Source organism: Arachis ipaensis, chromosome B1 (genome assembly GCF_059453495.1).
Source record: "Arachis ipaensis isolate K30076 ecotype BB chromosome B1, ASM5945349v1, whole genome shotgun sequence".
Lineage (NCBI taxonomy): Eukaryota > Viridiplantae > Streptophyta > Magnoliopsida > Fabales > Fabaceae > Arachis > Arachis ipaensis.
In genome coordinates, this window is record NC_142436.1 from 117,733,204 (window position 1) to 117,752,792 (window position 19,589).

At 33.4% G+C, this 19,589-nt stretch overlaps 2 protein-coding genes across 5 annotated transcripts; one reads left to right on the top strand and one right to left on the bottom strand.

Annotated features, from left to right (window-relative positions):
- The first annotated feature begins 452 nt into the window (after positions 1-452).
- Positions 453-5,653, top strand: LOC107604980 (S-adenosyl-L-methionine-dependent methyltransferases superfamily protein). 4 transcript variants are annotated; one of them, XM_021104787.2, is made up of 9 exons: positions 453-594; positions 1,885-2,133; positions 2,212-2,410; positions 2,507-2,616; positions 2,994-3,072; positions 3,167-3,234; positions 4,136-4,202; positions 5,184-5,270; positions 5,376-5,653. In XM_021104787.2, the coding sequence occupies exons 2-9, from the start codon at positions 1,915-1,917 to the stop codon at positions 5,465-5,467; spliced, it is 921 nt and encodes a 306-aa protein (XP_020960446.1). In that variant the 5' UTR covers positions 453-594; positions 1,885-1,914; the 3' UTR covers positions 5,468-5,653. The 4 variants fall into 4 exon arrangements, with proteins under 4 accessions (XP_020960446.1, XP_020960448.1, XP_016162196.1 ...); XM_016306710.3 differs by lacking the exon at positions 453-594 and having other exon boundaries at positions 1,821-2,133; XM_021104789.2 differs by lacking the exons at positions 453-594; positions 5,184-5,270; positions 5,376-5,653 and adding an exon at positions 4,414-4,671 and having other exon boundaries at positions 1,819-2,133.
- A 1,894-nt stretch (positions 5,654-7,547) lies between these two features.
- LOC107610034 (protein JINGUBANG-like) lies at positions 7,548-9,849 on the bottom strand. The gene has a single exon (XM_016312105.3). The coding sequence runs from the start codon at positions 9,648-9,650 to the stop codon at positions 8,382-8,384; it is 1,269 nt and encodes a 422-aa protein (XP_016167591.2). The 5' UTR covers positions 9,651-9,849; the 3' UTR covers positions 7,548-8,381.
- Between the last annotated feature and the right edge of the window lie 9,740 nt (positions 9,850-19,589).

Consider the following 19,589-nt stretch of genomic DNA (forward strand, 5'->3'; position numbering starts at 1 on the left):
ATTGTATTTTGAATGTGTATTTAATTTTAAAAAGACAATAAATCTATTCATAATTTTTAGTTGTGTTTATTTTAATTTTTTTAATTATTATAATAAAAGGCTGAATGTTATCCTATTTTTAAAGGATACCTAATTAAACCGGTATTTTATCGTATTTGTAGAGAATGGCTGAAAGCTGTGTACAATAGCATTTTTGTACTTAAAATGACTTCATAAGACTACAAAATTAATTTTTCAATTTTTAATTGACCAAATTTAAACCCTCAAATTTTAAAACATAATTTACATTAGCCCTTCTATCTATGTTGTTATAAAAAGATGACCTGACACATTAAGTTGATAGCTAATTCTTACAATAATTATGTGAGGTTGTAAATTTGGGAGAAGCCATAGGAGGGAATATTGTTGAAGAAGAAGAGGGTGGTGGACTGGTGGAGGCCATCAACGGAGAAGTCAAAGACAATAGCGGCTCACTGGAAAACAAGGTAAAACAAGGGATTTCTCACTAGCAGTGGCGCAAAAGGTGGTGGTTGCATGGTCAACGATCGCCATCGCCAGAAAGCGAAACATATATGATGGAAGAAGCATGTTTGGGTAGTTCTATTTCTTGGTTTGTCATTTTTCATGGTTTTATTCATGATTTGGTTATGGATTTATGTGGATTCAAGTGCATGGTTATTGAATTTGGAAGATTATAAAATCACTCAGATAAAATTGAAAATTTTTTTGGAGAAATGAAAAGGAAATTCTAGTTTCTTTGGTTTTTGTCCCTTCTTCATTTGGGAGAAAGATTATTCGCTTTTTTGTTTGATTCTTTTTTAACTTTTTTTAATATTTTCTTTTAGGAAATTTATCCTTTTTTTTTATATAAGCATTGCGTTATTGAGAAAAGATTAACGCCTTCAATCTAGGAAATTTGAGACATTTGCTAGGAGTTTATGCTCAATCAAACAAGATTAATAATGTTGTACATTCAAATTTGTTTATGAAGTAAGTCTAACCAAATAAACAATAAGATTTAAAATAATATTAGTCATGACTAATTTTTATTATGTTTAAGTATTTAGTTAGACTTGGTTAATAAAAAAAGGTTTAATTACTCTATTGGTCTTTATAGTTTTGTGAAATTTTCAATTAGGTTTATATACTTTTTTTTCTTTTAATTGGGTTTCTGCACTATTTTTTTTTTCAATTAAGTCCCTTTTAGTAGTAATTGGCTTAATTTTATAGGACCCACTAAAAAAAAGAATTGGTATAGAAACCTAAATAAAAGGAAAAAAAAGTGTAATGACCCAATTTAAAAAAAAAATTTGGTGCAAGGACTCAATTAAAAAGAAAAAAATATAAGACCTAATTGAAAATTTCGCAAAATTATAAGACTAACAGAATAATTAAACTATAAAAAAATTTAGATGTATAGCATTTTTCTAAAATTCATGTCTATAACAAATTTGTTATACCAAATCTCAACTGCAAGGGCATCCATTGTTTTTTTCTTTCTTTTCTCTTTCGGCTCATGGATTCTTGGTTGACTGGTTTGTTCTAACACCCGAGCCCCTATAAAGGAAGTCCCAAAAGCTTAGTCATAAACTCATAATACAATAACGGCACTATACCGGGCATAAGCCCATGACTAAGCAAAATGCCGAATTAACAAAAAGAAGACATTCTTGACCAAAAAAAACAAAAAAGCAAAAAAACAAAAAAACAAAAAGAAGACATTTCTTTATTTTTATTAGTGTCCAAGAAATATTGTTTCAAGTCCAAAAATATATATATATATTGTTTTAAACAAATACAAATTACAATAATGCTTATAAATATATTTAACAATTTTATCATGATTAAAAATGCTACTGTTGAAAGAAATTCCTTTGAGTGAAGCGCGGGGAAAGTAAAAGCGCGCACTGGGAGATGTTGCTTAGTAACAGTCGCTGCATGCTTCTCAACTTGTACACTTTTTCTCCTGCGACTTTCTTCAAACACCTTACGCCCAACAACAAACCCACCACTCGCTGCCACCGCAAAACCACCGTCAAATCCCTCGCCACTCTTTCCCACTTCCGATCCCTATCCTCCCGCCAGAGACACCAGATCCATCTCTACGTTCACGCTATTCTCCAATGGAACAAGGTATACATAATACATACTTTCCAATTCTTTCAACTCTTCAACTACATTAACACTTAATTTCCGCGTTTTCAATTGCAGCGCATGAATCTCACCGCAGTCAAAGACGCCGATGAAGTCATGGAGAGGCACGTCGAGGACTCGCTCGCGATCCTCCCTCCTCTTAGGGATTGCTACCGCACGCGCTGCGGCGGCGCGCCGCCACATGAGAAGCTTAGCCTCGTGGACGTTGGAACAGGTGCTGGTCTTCCCGGAGTTGTTTTGGCCATAGCTTGTCCAGGTGAATTTTCGCTGCTTTTTTTTCCTTGTGTAATTAGATTCAGTTCCTTTTTTGCGAGTTGTGATATTCTCTGTTTTTGCAATTGAAATGGAGTAGAATGGGAAGTTACACTGATGGAGTCCATGAACAAGAGATGCGTATTCTTGGAGCATGTTGTTGGAATCATCGGTTCATCAAATATCCAGATAGTAAGAGGAAGAGCAGAGGTAACACACACGCTTCCATATTCTTGTATTATGAAACTGTAAATGCATATTTGTTGATCCTTTTTGAAATTTTAATTTCAGTTTCTTATGTAGTTAAGGTATTGGAATTTGAAACGCAATCTCCCTTACCATTTTTAATGCATGTGGTGTTATTTTGAATCCACTTGCTATTTGTTCTAGTGTGTGGCATGATAACGTTCTTAATTTATGAATGTGGACAGGAAAAAGAAAAATAAGAGAGTAACAAGGTTTTTCCTGAATAACTGGGATGCTTTTCTTAAGCTGAACACTGCAAAAGAATCTCCACCATGCTTCATTTTGGTTTCTATTTTGCCTTTGTACTCCTGAAAATATGTCTTCTATTGTGCATAGGACAGAGTTTGGGGCAGAATCATTGCTTCAGAGAGAAATTCGACATAGCAGTGGCTAGGGCAGTTGCAGAAATGAGAGTGTTAGGTAGTTAATGGATGTCCTGATATAATTCTGTGCTACTTCAACATTTGGTGATTTCTTATTCCTGTATGGTTCATTGCTCTTATTACATTCCCAGCTGAGTATTGTCTTCCACTGGTTCGTGTTGGCGGATTGTTTATTGCTGCCAAGGGTCATGACCCTGAGGTATGTAACAAAATTAGAAATTTAGTTTGAAGCTTTTAATCAATATCTTCTGCCAATTAATGATTGGTTGCTTTCCTACAAGAAATATCAGAAAAATGTGAAGTTGATTTTATTATCTTGCCTTTTTGTACCACCAGAGTTGTGCTTATTTGTTTATTAAGTCATATATTGTATTTTACCGGTGTTGATCATATTCTTATTGTGAGCAACAACTTTGCTCTTTGCTCAGCAGATTGCTATTAATTACCTTGAAGTAGAACTAGTGCGCCTTGTTTTCCAAGTATAAAACACGTATTTTGTCCAGGCATCCTCTAGTTCAACTCTGATCAGAAAATGGCCTAAGATTGTATTATCTGTATGCTAATGCCCTCCTTGTTCAGTTGTTACTCATACTTTTTATCTCCAACAATTGGTTTCCTGGGATATACGTCAAGAGTGTGATCTAATTTCTGGATAAATTGCTATTTTCTTCTGATGCCTTACAAGGAAAAAGTGAATGTTGATTTCTTTCCCTGTGAATGAAAAGTTATTACTGCTACTTTTGTTCCTTCTTTTTAATTATATATGCTCTTATTTTCTCGCTTTAAATATGATTCATTGCCACTCCAGGATTTTTAAGCTAACATCCAATTATGTGTTAGCATATGCACTTCATTAAAAGAGTCCCTTAAGTTGGCAATTATAATAGTCTAACTTTTTCTAGATATATGGCAATGTGTGGTTACATGATTGTGTAAAAATTAAAAAAGTTTAATTTAAATCCATATTTTCTTTTTATGTGTTTTGGGTTACTTGTACATCCCAAATCATGATGCATTATGTGTGGCTTTTCTGTCTGTATTTCATGGATATTTGAAAATTTTAACAATGCATTGCCATCCTATGTGATGAATCTGGATAGGATGAAGTTAAGAAAGCTGAAAGTGCCATCCAGAAGATGGGTGCTTCTCTATTGCAAGTGTGCTCAGGTACACAGCTTAAAACCTTGCCCTTGCCATATAGACTTTTGCAATTAATTTCACTGCTATAAAATTTCAAAATTTTGATAATTTTCTGAGATGAGACTTGCATTTGTAAACCTGTGAATATAGGTTTCTAGTTTCTCTGTGAAATGGAAAGATTGATTTCTTGCCTTGTTTGATGGTGCTACCATCATATAAATTGATTCTTGTTTTGTAGTTTTATTCTTGGTTGGAATCTGTGCTTGTTATTCGCGGGTACTTTTCTCTTTGTTTTTTTGGGGCATGTGCAACACTCCATGCGCAGTGATGTGGAAAAATGTGGAAAAACAGTAGGTACTAGGGAGTTTAAAGTCTATGCCAGTCAGTGACTGGGTTGTTAAAATAGTGATGCTCCAATGACTTGTGGAGGCTCTCAGTAAACTGTAAAACTTGGGCATGAATGTAACATCCATGGTGCATTTGTGTAGTGATAGCATCGAACTTTTAGATTTGTATTGAACTGATCACTGATGCTGAAAGACAGAAGAGTTAATCTAATTATGACAGGAAGAATGGAGAAATAACTTTTTTGCTTAGTTAATATAAGTTTGCTATTCAATTTCGGTACAAGTTCAAAATTTCGATATATCTTTAAGGAAAGTTACTCATCATCCTTAGCCTTACACTAATTTAACAAATTCTTACTTGCTAACTAAAACTTATATGCACAATTCATATGCTGCACCCTTAATTTTCACAAATTATTGATTTTCTTAGAGCATCAGCCATTGTTCCCTCCCGGCCCAACGCTTCTTATAGAGTCCTATGCTGCATATTAAAAAGACTTACCTATCTGGTTGACTCTTGATCATATATGGATGCCTAGTGGTTATCCCTGAGATTTTCTGAAACAGAATCTTTGCTATTTATTTCTATGATAGTTTTGTCAATGGATAAACGGACTAGCTTGTTGTGGAAGTAACTTTACATTAATTTTGTCATGTCTAGTTGATTCTCGAAGTCCATATGGTCAACGGACTGTTGTCATATGCTCAAAGGATCGTTCCACTCCGATGAAATATCCCCGTGATCCAGGTACACCTGCTAAAGAACCATTGTAATTGATGTGGATGTTCAATCTTCATTTCTTTTCTTCCTTTTTTTTTTTAATTATTTTTTGCCTGCCTGGCTGCCTAATAGAACATGGAATTCTACCTTGGCTGAGAACGACACATTCTTTTGCTACCATAGAAGAGATTCTTTTATATATACATTTTAGCAAGCAAATTTGATTCAGCGAGTGGTCAGGTTTTCACCCCACTAGTTTTTTTTTCTTTAAGTTATTGCTGTTTTGACCGCTTTTTATGTATAATTTATGTAAAAAAAGGTTTGCCAGCCAATTTTTTTTCCATCAACATTCAGTTAATTTTGGCCGATTATATGTTGAAAAAAGGGTTAGTTCTCTTGTTAGATCGATTTTACATCTATTTATGTTAGTCGATTTGGATATAGAATTTATTGCACGTAACTAAGTCGAGTTGACTCGTGAACTGGTAACTCAAGCCTGACCATTACAATAATACAATTCGATAAGCTGAGTTTGTGATAAATTTAAGCATTGTGTTTCGAAACAACTTTTTTTTCACGAGTTGAGTTATTAATTTTTGGGATTATTAATTTGTCCAATCTAAAAAGTAAGGATGCAAGAACCGAATCAGTCGATGAACCAATAAGATAACTGGTTTATTGGTTCAATAGTTCAATCAGAATTTAATTGGAGTTTAATCGATTTAATTAAATATTAATTAAAAAATTAATATATAATTTTAAATATTTAAATTCAATAATTTCGAATTTAATAAAATTTTAAATTTCAGAATTTCATATAATATTCTACCACAAAAAAAAAACATTAACAACCAATTTTTCAACTAAATTAAGGTACTAATCATCACTAGTGAGTAATCATTAGAAAATCAGCAACAAGCCAACAATATATCAGCAAGCAACATCATCATTTTAGAAAATCAGCCATTTAGAATATAAATCAGTATTATTAACTCAATAACTCAATTAGTCACCAAAAAAAAAAAAACTCAATAACTCAATTAAACCCAACTCTAATTCAGAATTAAACAAAGGCACTGGTCATCACTAATAAGTAATCATCAGAAAATCAACAAGCGAATAACATGCAACATCATCATCATTTTAGAAAATCATTCTAGAATCATAAATCAATCATCAACAAAATTATTATTCTAGTTTCGTAAAAATTAATAAGGAAAAAAAAACCAGAAATAACCATAATCTATTCTATCCAGCAACGAAATTAAACAATAGGATTAATCAATTTTTTACAGCAACCAAAATCTATTCTGTTTAACGACTAGAATCTAGAATAAAAATTATAGCAACTCAAAATTATTATAAATAACAAAATAACAAAACAATTGAAGAAAGAGAGTAACTACGACGCCAATGAGTTATAGCTTAAATGGCATAGTCTCCCTATACTCAATTAAGAGTTGCGGGTTCGAGTCTCCTGTCTTTGATAAAAAAAAATTGAGAGTAACCACGACAGAAGAAGAGAGACGTTTACAGAGGGAGAGAGAGGGCGAGGAAGAAACGACGAGACAGAAACGAGGATCGAACTTCCACACGATGGTGATAGAGCTTCCTAGGACCGCGACGGAGCTTCCACACGCAACATAGTTTCCTACGCTGGTGACAGAGCTTCCACACGCGACGCCTGTTTCCAGCAGAAAAGAGTTCGGCGATGACAATGAAAGAGGACGGTGGCTGCGGGGCTAGGATTCTTTCCTTCTTTAGTTCTTTCAATTTCCAATTTTCAGAGAGAAAAGAGGAGTAGAATTGGTGTGTAACTAGATTAGGTTTTTTTTCTCAAGAGTGAAATGACGAGGGATATACGAAATCGAAAATCCTTAAATAAATCGGTCAGTTTTGATGGTTTATCAGTTAACCATTAGTTCGATTAATTTTTTGTTAGACAGTTTATGAAGTCAATCGAACCCGTTAGATGATCAATTCTCTATTAATTCAATTGAACTCATTAGTCCATTTCGATTTTTAGAACTATGCTAAAAAGATTTTTTTGGAAGAAACCTTTGAAAATTTTTTGAAAAAATACGTGCTTAATTTCTCCGAATGCAGTAGTGATCAGTGTCGGCCGAGATTGTAAGTAACTACGTATTACTGAGTTATGAGTAATTATTCTCACAAAAACAAATAAATATGATATATATGCATGCAATAATTATGCACCAATAAAAAAAATTACCGGAAAAGGTAACTTTTTATATTATACGGGAAAGTGCCACCGCGTAAACAATGTGTCTTTCTCCATGTATATATCCTTTGAATTAAAGACAATGAAAAGTAGAATAAATTAACCGATAGAAACAAACTTAAAATTCACTTTTTAATTTTATCCTCATTCAAAATCTCCAAATAATCTTGTCTTTTCTCTCTATTGATTTCTTTTTCCGGTTAATTAGTTATGAAAGAGCCAAAATATCTTGTCCCCTTCTATTTGATAAACACCCTATACATGAAGAAAAAGACACAAGCTACAGAAGTAGCAGAAGCTAAGCAAAGGCACGAAGCACTGAAGCATCAAAAGCAAAGGCATGCACGAAGCGTTGAAGCAGCAGCGATAGTGATGGCTCTGACGGAAAAGCACGATGATGGCTCAGGGTTAGGGACTCACAATGTTGGCTAATGTATCTTGGCTCGATCCGCATATTTTTTTCAAAAATATATAATTGGATGTCTATATACAATTTTTTACATCACCACTAAATAAAATTAAATCATAAAATAAATTGATTAAATATAAAAAAGATGATCAAATAAATTTTCCTGATGAAAGGATGGAAGGCTCAGCAGATTCCTTTAATTTGTATCTATGGTGTTTATCGAGAGATAGACGGAAAGATGAAAAGAAAAAAAAGGGAGAGCGAGAGAGGAATTTATCTGGGAGGATTGGCAAATTAAGAAAAGTGAGGCACAAATTGCTGTTGAGTTTGTATTTTTTATCTGGGGACACAGAAAGAAAAGAAAATATATATATAAATGCACACATTATTTTTTGAGTTTATAACGGTGTATTGTATGGTGGTATATTGTAAAGTTTTGAATAAAATAAAAAAGAAATTGTGAAGCACATCCTATATAGAACTAAATTCAGAGAAGAGGAACAAAAACCTTCCAAACCTTAATGTCACAGTCTAAACTGCCACTATAGACAACCATCGATGCTTGGGAAGGATCATCATGGTTATGATCAACCATGGCGGTGAGGCTCTTAATTGGTCCTCTATGTCCTTCCAAAACCGCCACACAACTATACTCTCTCCCGCCAAAACCCCTCCAAACACGAATCGTTTTGTCCTCTGAACCACTCACAACAAAATCCATCACCACCACCAAGCAAAGTATAGACCTACCATGCCCCCTTAACGCACCCACCACCACCATTTTTCCATCACCACCTTCTTCTTCTTTGTCTTCTTCCTTCCTCGCCCATAACAGTATTGATCTATCACATGCCCCGGAATATAGTAACGAACCGTCGCCGTTAAGCGCCAAAGCGTTGATCCCAGACTTGTGTTTCTCCAACGTGTCCACAAGGTAGTGTTTGTTTTTGCTTTTGCTTTTCTCTCCCACTACTCCTTGGCCGTCGCCTTTCTTCTTCTTCCAAACCTTGATTCTTTTGTCCGCCGATCCTGTGTAGACTCGTCCATCGTTGGAAACTGCGACTGCGTTGATGGCATCATCGTGTGCATTCATCACTGATTCCAAACACGCAAAGTCTCTGGTTCGCCAAATCTTGATCGTCCTGTCCCATGAGACAGAGTATAGCAAGGCTCCGTCATGGGACAGGGCGAGACAAGACACTGCGTCTACGTGGTGAACCCACGTGGACCTTTTGTGCCTCCGGATTCTAACGTGGTTTTTGGGGAGTAGTATCTTCGAGACGCGGTCGCTGAGCGTTGGAAGCGTGGCCAAACGCGTGTACTGAAGCTCATGGTCGTGGTGGTTGTTGATATTGTTGGTGATCTTCCAAACCCTAATTTTGTTATCTTGGTGAGCACTAAAGAGCTTGTCGGAGTGAACAACTAGAGACTTGACTGCACCTTTCCCAGCAAGGACTATATTATTAGTGGTAGTTAATAATGATTGTTTGGACCATGACCTAATTTCTCTATCGGAGGAGCCACTGTAGAGGAATTTAGCGGAGAGGGTTAAGGAGGATGGGTAGTAGTTGTGTCCTTTTAGGGTTGCGATGCAGTTGTATGAGGCGGTTGAATAATTAGAACAAGAATAATGGTAGTTCTTGTTAAGAGAAGGTACTGAAGCCAAGCTGGGTTGTGAGGATAAAGAGGTTTGGTTATGGTGGTTGGAGTAATCAGATGAAGAACCTGTGCTGCTGAACCTGTGGAGCTCCATCATGATTCACATGGCTTAATAAGTGGAGTGATGATGTTATAATATTATATATATAAATCAAATTAAATGGGTCAGTCACGGAGAAAAAGAAAAAAAAAGGGGAAAATAATGGTTTAGCTGTATATGCAGTGAGATTGCTTTGTGGGGTCTTGATGTTTTTCATGGATAAGCAAGTTGTTGGTTCGGTTATTAAAGCAAACCAACCAACATACAATGAGAAAGCTCGCTAATATATCTTTATGATGAGCAAGAAAATAATAAGATTAAAGACAAACCACATATATGGTTTTGATTTTAGATTATGATGATTGATATGACATACACAAACTAAGGGTGACAGTGTATGTGTCTATATCAAAATATCTAATATCTAGATACAAATAATGGTGTTGTTAATTACTTCTCGCCTTCATATGTATTTACTCGATCAGATTATTCTCATCAATACAACTGCTCGTACGACATAAACGTGAGGCTGTGTCGGCCTCGGAGGCTTATTAAATCTTCACTTCCGTTTGATTAGATGCTATCATTCTAACTCGTTTTAATTACTTATTCGTTCAATACACTTTTTTTTTTTTTCAACCGTATGTTAATAAAATATAATTTTTTTAATATAATTAGACATACTTAAATATTATCATGTATTAATGTATTTAATTTTATTATTAATATGTATTTTTTAAATAAATTTAGAAATTATTAATTAATTACTATAATAAAAGATATTTTAAATACCGTGTATATTATATTTTATAATATATTATGTATTTTTGTCTTATAAAATTTTAAATTTGTGTGTCTGTATATCCTGTATCGTATCGTATTTTGTATTCATATCCATGCATTATAAGTTTGTAACTTATTGTCTACATATTTGCATTATTCAACTATGAGAATATAATATAAAAAGAATAGAACAATTTATTATTTTTAGTCATTAGTTAATTATTAATATTAAAAATATGAATTAAAATATATTGTTAAATTATTAAATTAAAAAAAATTAAATTAACAGTTAAGAATAATAAAAAAAAACAATAAATTCTAAGTATATTTTGACATTTCTCTATAATATATATGTCTATGCTAAATAGTAGAGAAAAAGAGAAAAAGATCTGCACGATGAAAGTTAAACTTTTTTCTGAACAGTAAATTATTATAGAATGGAGTAGGTTAACATAGATCACAAAAAATTTCAAGTAATTCCGGTATTCCAATGGTTTGTCGTGTATATTATATGTATAGTTTATGAGTCCACTATAACAAATTTTATAATTATTTTAAGTTTTTGGTAACTAATAAATATCTTTAGAATATTAATTAAATCATCATTAATAAACAAAATTTAAATATTTTCACTAATAAATACGGTATAAATATTTTAAAAATTTTAATTATTTAATTTTTTTTTTAATTTAACTACTGTACTTATTTGCCATATCTTAATTTTAAAGTATCTTTTACTATGAAACACTAGAAAAGATTGATTTAATTTGAAGTTATTAAGGACTCTCTATATATTGGGGTGGGTAGTGCGTAACTATCCTAATTAAAGCGAGAGTCACTCCCCTAATTGTCTTTTCTATTCACCATTAGTAAAGGTGTATGGCAGGGATCACGTTCCTTGTCCAAAGCAAAAAATATCATATTAACAAGTTTCATCCATGCAATATGCCATATATATAACAACAATGCATGCTCTATGTGTTCATCTTTTGGGTAAAGACCGACATTAGAAGAGACTAGAGAGGAACAAAGAGGAAGCAAAATCAAAATCTGTAACAAATAACAGGGTTCACAGCTTCACATACATAGGTCTAGTTATTTAAACTCCCATTTTAAATTCAATAATATTTTGACATAAGAAAGAAGGGGGAAAAATGGTAGGATAATCCTAATTTTTTCAACTCACATAATGCTCTAGTTGACTTAGTTAGGGTATATAACATCAAATTAAATTCTCGAGTATTATTTGATTTCTATCTTAGGGTGATAAAAAAGATAGAAATAATAGATATATAATTGAAACACGTTCTTGAAATTCATTCTTTTTTAAAGTACACATATTAACGTAAACGGTTTTGCTTTTAAAAAGTGTCTTTTATATATTCTAATTTTAAATATAAATTTATTAAAATTATTTTCAATAGCTAGATAATTTTAACTTGTCTATGTCCTTTTCCATATATGTTTTCATTCCTAGTAGCAGCATCTTTTTGTTTCAGAATAATTATCAAACTTTGGGTTCAAAATCAAATTCTACGAGCTAGTTTTGTTTCTACTTTAACCTACTCTCTCCTAGACTCCTACCCTATGGAAAGGCACATTAGAGTTTCTACACATTATAACCCAGACACAACTTTTAGTAATAAATTAATACTCACTCAACAAAATAAAAACCTTTTTAGAGCTTATTCTCTTCAGATCAAGGTATATATACATACAAATACAAAAACCTTCTCTAGAAAAAAATTTTGATGTTAGTAGAGGCAGAAGGAGGGGGCGGGGAAAGGGTTATATTCTATAGTATTTATCATGTAAGTTGTAAGCACATTGTTTGGACTTTGGAGGAAGATGATGACGATAAATTAAATAGGGGGCTTCAACTTCAAACGATGAGACACGTAATTAAAAGATAACTACTACATTTGTACAAATTAATCATCAATTGCCCTTGCTAGCGAGCTATTAACAGTACAGACTATAATTCATTAGTCAAAATATAAAAGGCAGTACTATACGTAAGAGCAATTTTAATATTAACTTTCATTTTAATTTTATTTTGGATTTTACAAAATATCACATTATTATTTATGAGATTATAAATTATAAATAGTCATTTGAGATTAAATATGAGATTTATAATTTCAATACTTAGTGTCAATTTAATTTTAATTTTATATATTTTTTAATTATTTTATCAAGATATAATTATATAAGTGATAAAATTTTATTAGTTTTTTATTAAAAAATATTGATTCTTTAAAGTGAGATTGATTTTTTTTATAAATATAAAAAATAATATTTTAAAAATATTTTATTAAAATTACTCTAAATATCTCATATTATCGTAGTGTTTGAAAAAGAGTCACACTTACAAAATATAATACAGACGGTTTAATTAAGAGTTATGTTATGTATATATCAAAATTAATCACTAAAATTAGCCATCAGTATAAAATATATGTTAAAATATAAATACATATTAAAAATAAATTAAACTATACATATTTTTATACACAAATATATTAGTGATTGATTTTAGTGATTGATTTTAATATATAAATAATATTTTTATTTAATTTAATAATTGCATTAGTAGTAGTTTGATAGATTTTACTGTTTGAATTTATGACTTTGAAGTCATACGTTGACAACCGCTCAATTAAAAAAATTTACTTTTCATTAGTTAAAAAATAAATGAATAAAAAAAATTACTAATATATATATATAGACATTAAATAAGTTGTCTATTGGTTTTAGGGTATGGAAAGAGACTGATCAATTTGTTTGAGGATAATTAAGTTAGCAGGTTAGCTACCATAGAGACGCTGCCAAAAAGAGAATATGAAAGTGCCGTGTATATATATGATATTTGGTTAATGATGTTGAAGAAATTAATCCAATTGATTAAGTTAAAAGGAAATAGAGCAAACTTGTAAGTTTGTAGATGAAACAAATATGGATTGAAAAAAACAACCGAGATATTGTCGCGATAAATTTTAGAATGTTATATTAACTAATATTTATATAGTATTTTAGATGATTGGAAAATACTTTAGATATTTTTAAAATATTTTAGAATATTTTTGAAGATTTTGGAATATTCTAAAAGATTTTAAAAAATTTTAAAAGATCATAGAGTAATTTAAAAAAATATAAATATATGTAAAAGTATAAAGAGCAATATGAAATAATTTAAATATATTTAAAAAACTGTGGTATGTTAAATATTTGTAATGAAAGTTCTAGACATTCGATCAAACCATTGATTAGATTAAAACTTAATCGTCTATTTTAGAGGTGGATGACTATAAATAGGGGATGAGAGTTTGAATTGTGAATGTATGAGTCATTTGTAACAAACACTTAAATAATAAAATATTCTTTCCATCAAAATTTTTTTTTCTTATGTTCTCTTGTGTGATCACTTTCTTGCTAAATATTGAGATCAAGTTAGGCTGACTTAGTTTTAACTCTAAGAGGTTGAGTAAATCTAAGTGTCGACACGGTAGCATTGGACTATGTTCAAAGCCGTGACAATTTGGCATTAGAGTAAGGTTCAAGAAAAAACACAAATGGTTCGTGGATATAACTTTTGGTGTGACCATGGAGCATATTGAGATTCAAAGGAGAAGAAATGTTATTTCTTCTCAATGGGAAAGCAAGGTACGTTTTTCAAGTGAGTCTAGCGGTAAAGACTCCAACTTCTTATAAAATAGTTTTCTTGTTGGAGAATGATCTATCCTCTATGGATGAGCGCTTCTAAAAGATAGAACATCACAAGGAGGCCCTCGAAACTCATGTGTTGAGAGAATTAGATGCTTTCAAGAAAAGCATGCTCCAAATAGAAGAAAAACTTGAGAATATCTTAAAGCTATTTAAGGAGGCTCGATTTTGGTTTGAGGAGGCGAAGTCTTGACTTACTATTATAAGGGAGACGACAAATATTGATCTTCCAAAGTCAAAGGAGTTCAAGGGCATAAGGAACACTCGAGAGGTGGAGAACTTCCTATGGCAAATGGAGAGGTACTTCAAAGGCCATGGAGTGGTCGAAAAAGCAATAAAGGTACACACTACAGCCTCTACCTTTCTAATAATGCTCCTTTAGGGTGGAGGAGGAAGTGCATAGATATGAAAAATGGTACCTACAACATAACCACTTGAAAAGATTTCAAACAAGAGCTGTAAAGATAATTCTTCCTTGAGAATGTAGTCTAAAAAACAAGGAAGAAGTTGAGAGAGTTGAAGCACAAGAGTATGATTAGCGATTACGTAAAGGAGTTCACTACTCTTAAACTTCAAATTCTCAATTTAGCATTAGAAGATAAATTGTTCTTCTTTATTGATTGACTCCAACCTTGGACAAAGCAAGAATTACAAAGAAGAAATTTTAAGGATGTTGATAAAGCCATTAAGGTGACTGAATTACTCATCAAGTATTATCGGAGAGACTCTAAACCCAAGTTATCTTCTAAGCCTAGTTCTACTAAAGGTGGGGGAGACAAGAAAAAAATTTCTCAACCAAAGAAGAAGGAAAGTACTCTTAAAAAAAAGTATGAGAAAAAGAAGATAGCTTTCATGTCCAAAGTAGGATGCTTCGTGTGAAAGAGATCACACCAAATGAAGGACTGTCCTAAGTTAGAAATTTTGACATCTATTGCTGATGAATGAGAGGCTCAGTCATAGGTGACTAAATGTGTTCGATCTGTCCAACTCATGAATACTGTGAAGGACAAGAAGGTAGGCCCTGTAAAAAAAATGCTTGATGTATGTCAAGGCCTTGATCAATGAAATATCCGTCAGGCTATGATCGACACTGGTGTTACACATAACTTTATCACGCCTGATGAAGCAAAGAGGCTTGGGTTAAATATTACTGAAAAAATGGCTGGTTCCGTAATACCAAGGGTAAACCTCTTAAGGGAGTAGCAAAAAAGAGTTGAGATGACTCTTGGTTTTTGGAAGAGTCTTATAGATTTTTCAGTAACACCCATGAATGATTTTAAGATAGCCATCATGCTCGATTTGCAAAGAAAGACAAATATAATACCTATACTATACTACGACATACTGTCTATCATAGAGAAATGGTCTCCATGCATGGTCCTTGCAATCTCTAAATTTGAAAGACCACCGATACTTCCGCTATGCAACTCAAGAAAGAGTTCAAAAAGAGAGAGATGACATATTTGACTCTATTACAAGAGGAGTCAATATCCAACAGAGAAGATATTTCTCCAAAATCAAAGAACTCCTTGAAGAAAATAAAATTGTAATATTTTCTGAGTTGCCAAAACAACAACCACATAGGAGAAAGGTGGATCATAAGATTGAGTTAGACTTAAAAACAAAGCCGCCTACCTCAGCACCTTACAGGTGCAGAACTTTAGGAGCTGAAGAAACAACTCAAGAATCTATTGGATACTGGATTTATTCGTCAATGAGACTATGCCTCGACTATCGAGTACTAAAAAGGTAACCCATCAAGAACAAATGCTCTATTCCTTTGATATTCGATTTATTTGATCAACTTGTAGAGGCAAATGGTTCTTGAAGCTGGATTTGAAGTCAGGATATCACTAAGTGAGGATTGCCAACGGTGATGAGTCTAAGACCACGTGTGTCACCAGATATGAATCGTTCGAGTGGTTAGTAATGCCTTTTGCCTTAACTAATGCTCTTGTGACCTTTTGTACATTAATAAATGAGATCTTTCGACCTTACTTTTTAGTGATCTACTTGGATGACATTATTATGTATAGCAATACCTTGGAGAAACTTGTAAAACACATACAAACTGTATTCAAGATCTAGCAAAAGAATAACCTATATGTAAAGAAAGAAAAGTGTTCCTTCACAAGAGACAATGCTCACTTCTTGGGACTCATCATAAGAGATAAAACTTTCTGCAAGGATCAAGAAAAGTTGAAGACTATCAAAAAATGGGAGCCACCAAACAAAGTATCTAAATTGAGGTCATTTCTTAGGTTGACTAACTACTATCGAAATTTTATCAAGGCATATTCTACCAAGGCTTCACTGTTAACCGATCTTCTCAAGAATAATTAATTTTGAGAATGTTTAGAGGCGTGTTAGAATGTCTTTGATGAATTGAAGGCTGCTATCACTGAAGGATCAATATTGGCATTGCTCAACTACTCAAAGGTGTTTAAAGTCCACACTGATGCTTCTGACTATGCTATTGGAGGGGTTCTGATGCAAGAAAGACATTTTATTTAGTTTGTTTGAGAAGGGAGATGATTGCGGTGGTGCTTTGTTTGAGAACTTGGCGCCACTACTTGTTTGGTTCACACTTTATCGTTAAGACAGATAATGTGGCTACAAGCTACTTACAAACTCAGAAGAAGTTAAGCCCCAAACAAACTACGTAACAAGATTTCTTAGCTGAGTTTGATTTATAATTTTAGTACAAGCTAGGCAAGACTAAAGTGATAGCAGATGCATTAAGCCGCAAGCTAAGTTGATAGCTATTTTCATGGTCGAAGGAGATATTGTGCGTATCATCAAAGATGGGTTGCACATGACCTATTAGTCAAGAAATTGGTGAATCTGACTAGAAAAGATAAGACCAAAAGATTTTTGTTAGAGGATAACCTTCTCTATACAAAAGAAAGAAGACTATACATCCCTAAGTGAAAAAATCTGAGGAGAAAATTGGTGAAGAAATGTCATGACACCAAGTGGGATGGTCACTAAGATCAACGACGAATGTTGGCACTCATTGAGTCTTCCTATTATTGGTCTCAAATTCTACATGAAGTAGAGAGCTATGTGAAGATTTGTCTTGTGTGTCAATAAGAGAAGATTGAAAACAAGGCATCAAGTGGGTTGTTGGAACATTTACCTCCGCTTGAGCGACTGTCGAAAAGTGTCTCTCTAGATTTAATCTCTATATTTCCAAAGTTATTAGAGGGGTTTGGATCTATCCTTGTCGCAGTGCATCGATTATCGAAATATGCTACCTTTATACTAGCCCTTATTAATTGTACTATAGAGGAAGCCGTAGGACTATTCTTTAAGATTTTTGTGAAATATTTGAGATTACCTAAGAGCATCATAAATGATCGAGATTTATGCTTCACAAGACGATTATGGATAAAGATATTCAAACTTCTTAGATTGAAGCTTCACTTCTTAACTAGTTTTCATCCTCAAACTGATGGGTAAACTGAGAGAGTGAATGCCTTACTCGAGTGTTACTTAAGACATTTTGTTAGCACTAATCAGAAGGATTGGACAAAATTTTTGGATATTGCTCAGTTCTCATATAATCTACAAAAGAGAAAATCCACAGGAAAGAGTCCGTTCAAAATTGTGACTGGACAACAACCACTTACACAACACTCTCTTTCTTCCTCTTACTTAGAGAAGATCCTTGAAACTTATCACATGGTTAAGTCTTGGGAAGAACAAGCAGATGTTACACGTTCTTATCTTAACAAAGCCGCTAAGAGGATGAAGAAATGGGTAGATAAGAAGAGGAGGCATGCTAGCTATCCATTGGGAAATAAGGTAATCATTAAACTTCTTTCACAATAATTCATAGCCTTTTGCAAAGTTCATAAGGGCTTAATATGCAAATATGAAAGGTCATTTGAGATCATTGGGCATGTGGCAATGTATCTTATAAAGTACAATTCACTCCCTCCATGAAGATTCATCCAGTCTTTCATGTGAGTATGCTTAAGTCATATCATGAAGACCAAGATGAATCGAGTAGAGATTATTCGAGTCGTTTTCCACTTGTGGTGATTAGATCATTTGATAAAGAGATCGAAAAAATCCTAACTAATCGGGTTTTGAGACAAAGAGGAGTACCACAAAGTATTTAATACTTGATCAAATAGAAATGAATCCTAATAATAGAGATTATTGTTGGACAGGATATATAACTTTCTGTAAGATATCCTTTTCAAAACCAAATCTGATCTCCACAATCCAAACTTAAATAATTGAATATATATACAACAACAACAACAACAAAGCCTTGTCCCACTAAGTGGGATCGGCTACATGAATCAAATGACGCCATTATGCTCTGTCATGTATCATGTCTACAGAGAGACCGTTTACATGTAGATCTCGTTTGACCACCTCATGGATAGTCTTCTTAGGTCTTCCTCTGCCTTTCGCCCCTTGTCCATCTTCCATCTCATCCACCCTCCTGACTGGATGTTCTATCGGTCTTCTTCTCACATGTCCAAACCACCTGAGACGCGATTCAACCATCTTTTCCACAATGGGTGCTACTCCAACTCTCTCCCTTATATCTTCGTTTCTTATTTTATCCAATCGCATATGACCACTCATCCATCTCAACATCTTCATCTCTACTACACTCAGCTTATGTTCGTGCTCCCCTTTAGCTGCCCAACACTCCGTACCATAAAGCATAGCCGGTCTTATAGCGGTGTGATAGAATTTACCTTTAAGTTTTAAAGGCACTTTTTTGTCGCATATAAAACCAGATGCACTCTGCCATTTTGACCAACCTTCTTGGATCCTATGATTTACATCCTGTTCAATCTCTCCATTATCCTATATGATGCACCCAAGATACTTAAAAATTTTAACTTTTCGTAGGCTGTTTTCTCCAATCTTGACCTCTATATTAGGGTTTTTCCCTCTCAGACTAAACTTACATTCCATATATTCTGTCTTGCTACGGCTTATGCGCAGACCATACACTTCTAGAGTTTCTCTCCATAACTCCAACTTCTTATTTATGTCTTCCCTTGACTCTCCCATAAGGACGATATCATCGGCAAAAAGCATGCACTATGGCACAGGCTCTTGGATGTGCTCTGTGAGTACTTCCAAGACTAATGTGAAAAGGTATGGACTTAAGGATGATCCCTGGTGTAATCCTATACCAATAGGAAATTCCTCTGTCACACCACTTTGAGTCTTCACACTAGTTGTGGCCCCATCATACATGTCTTTAATTGCACGAATATATGCGATCCTTACTCTCCTCTTTTCTAGAACCTTCCATAAGACCTCCTTTAGTACTCTATCATACGCTTTTTTCAAATCAATAAACACCATATGCAGATCCCTTTTATTACTACAATACCTCTCCATCATCCTTCTTAAAAGGTATATCGCTTCAGTGGTAGATCTGCCTGGCATAAATCCAAATTGATTCTCTGTTACTTGTGTCTCTTTTCTCAACCTCCGTTCTATCACCCTTTC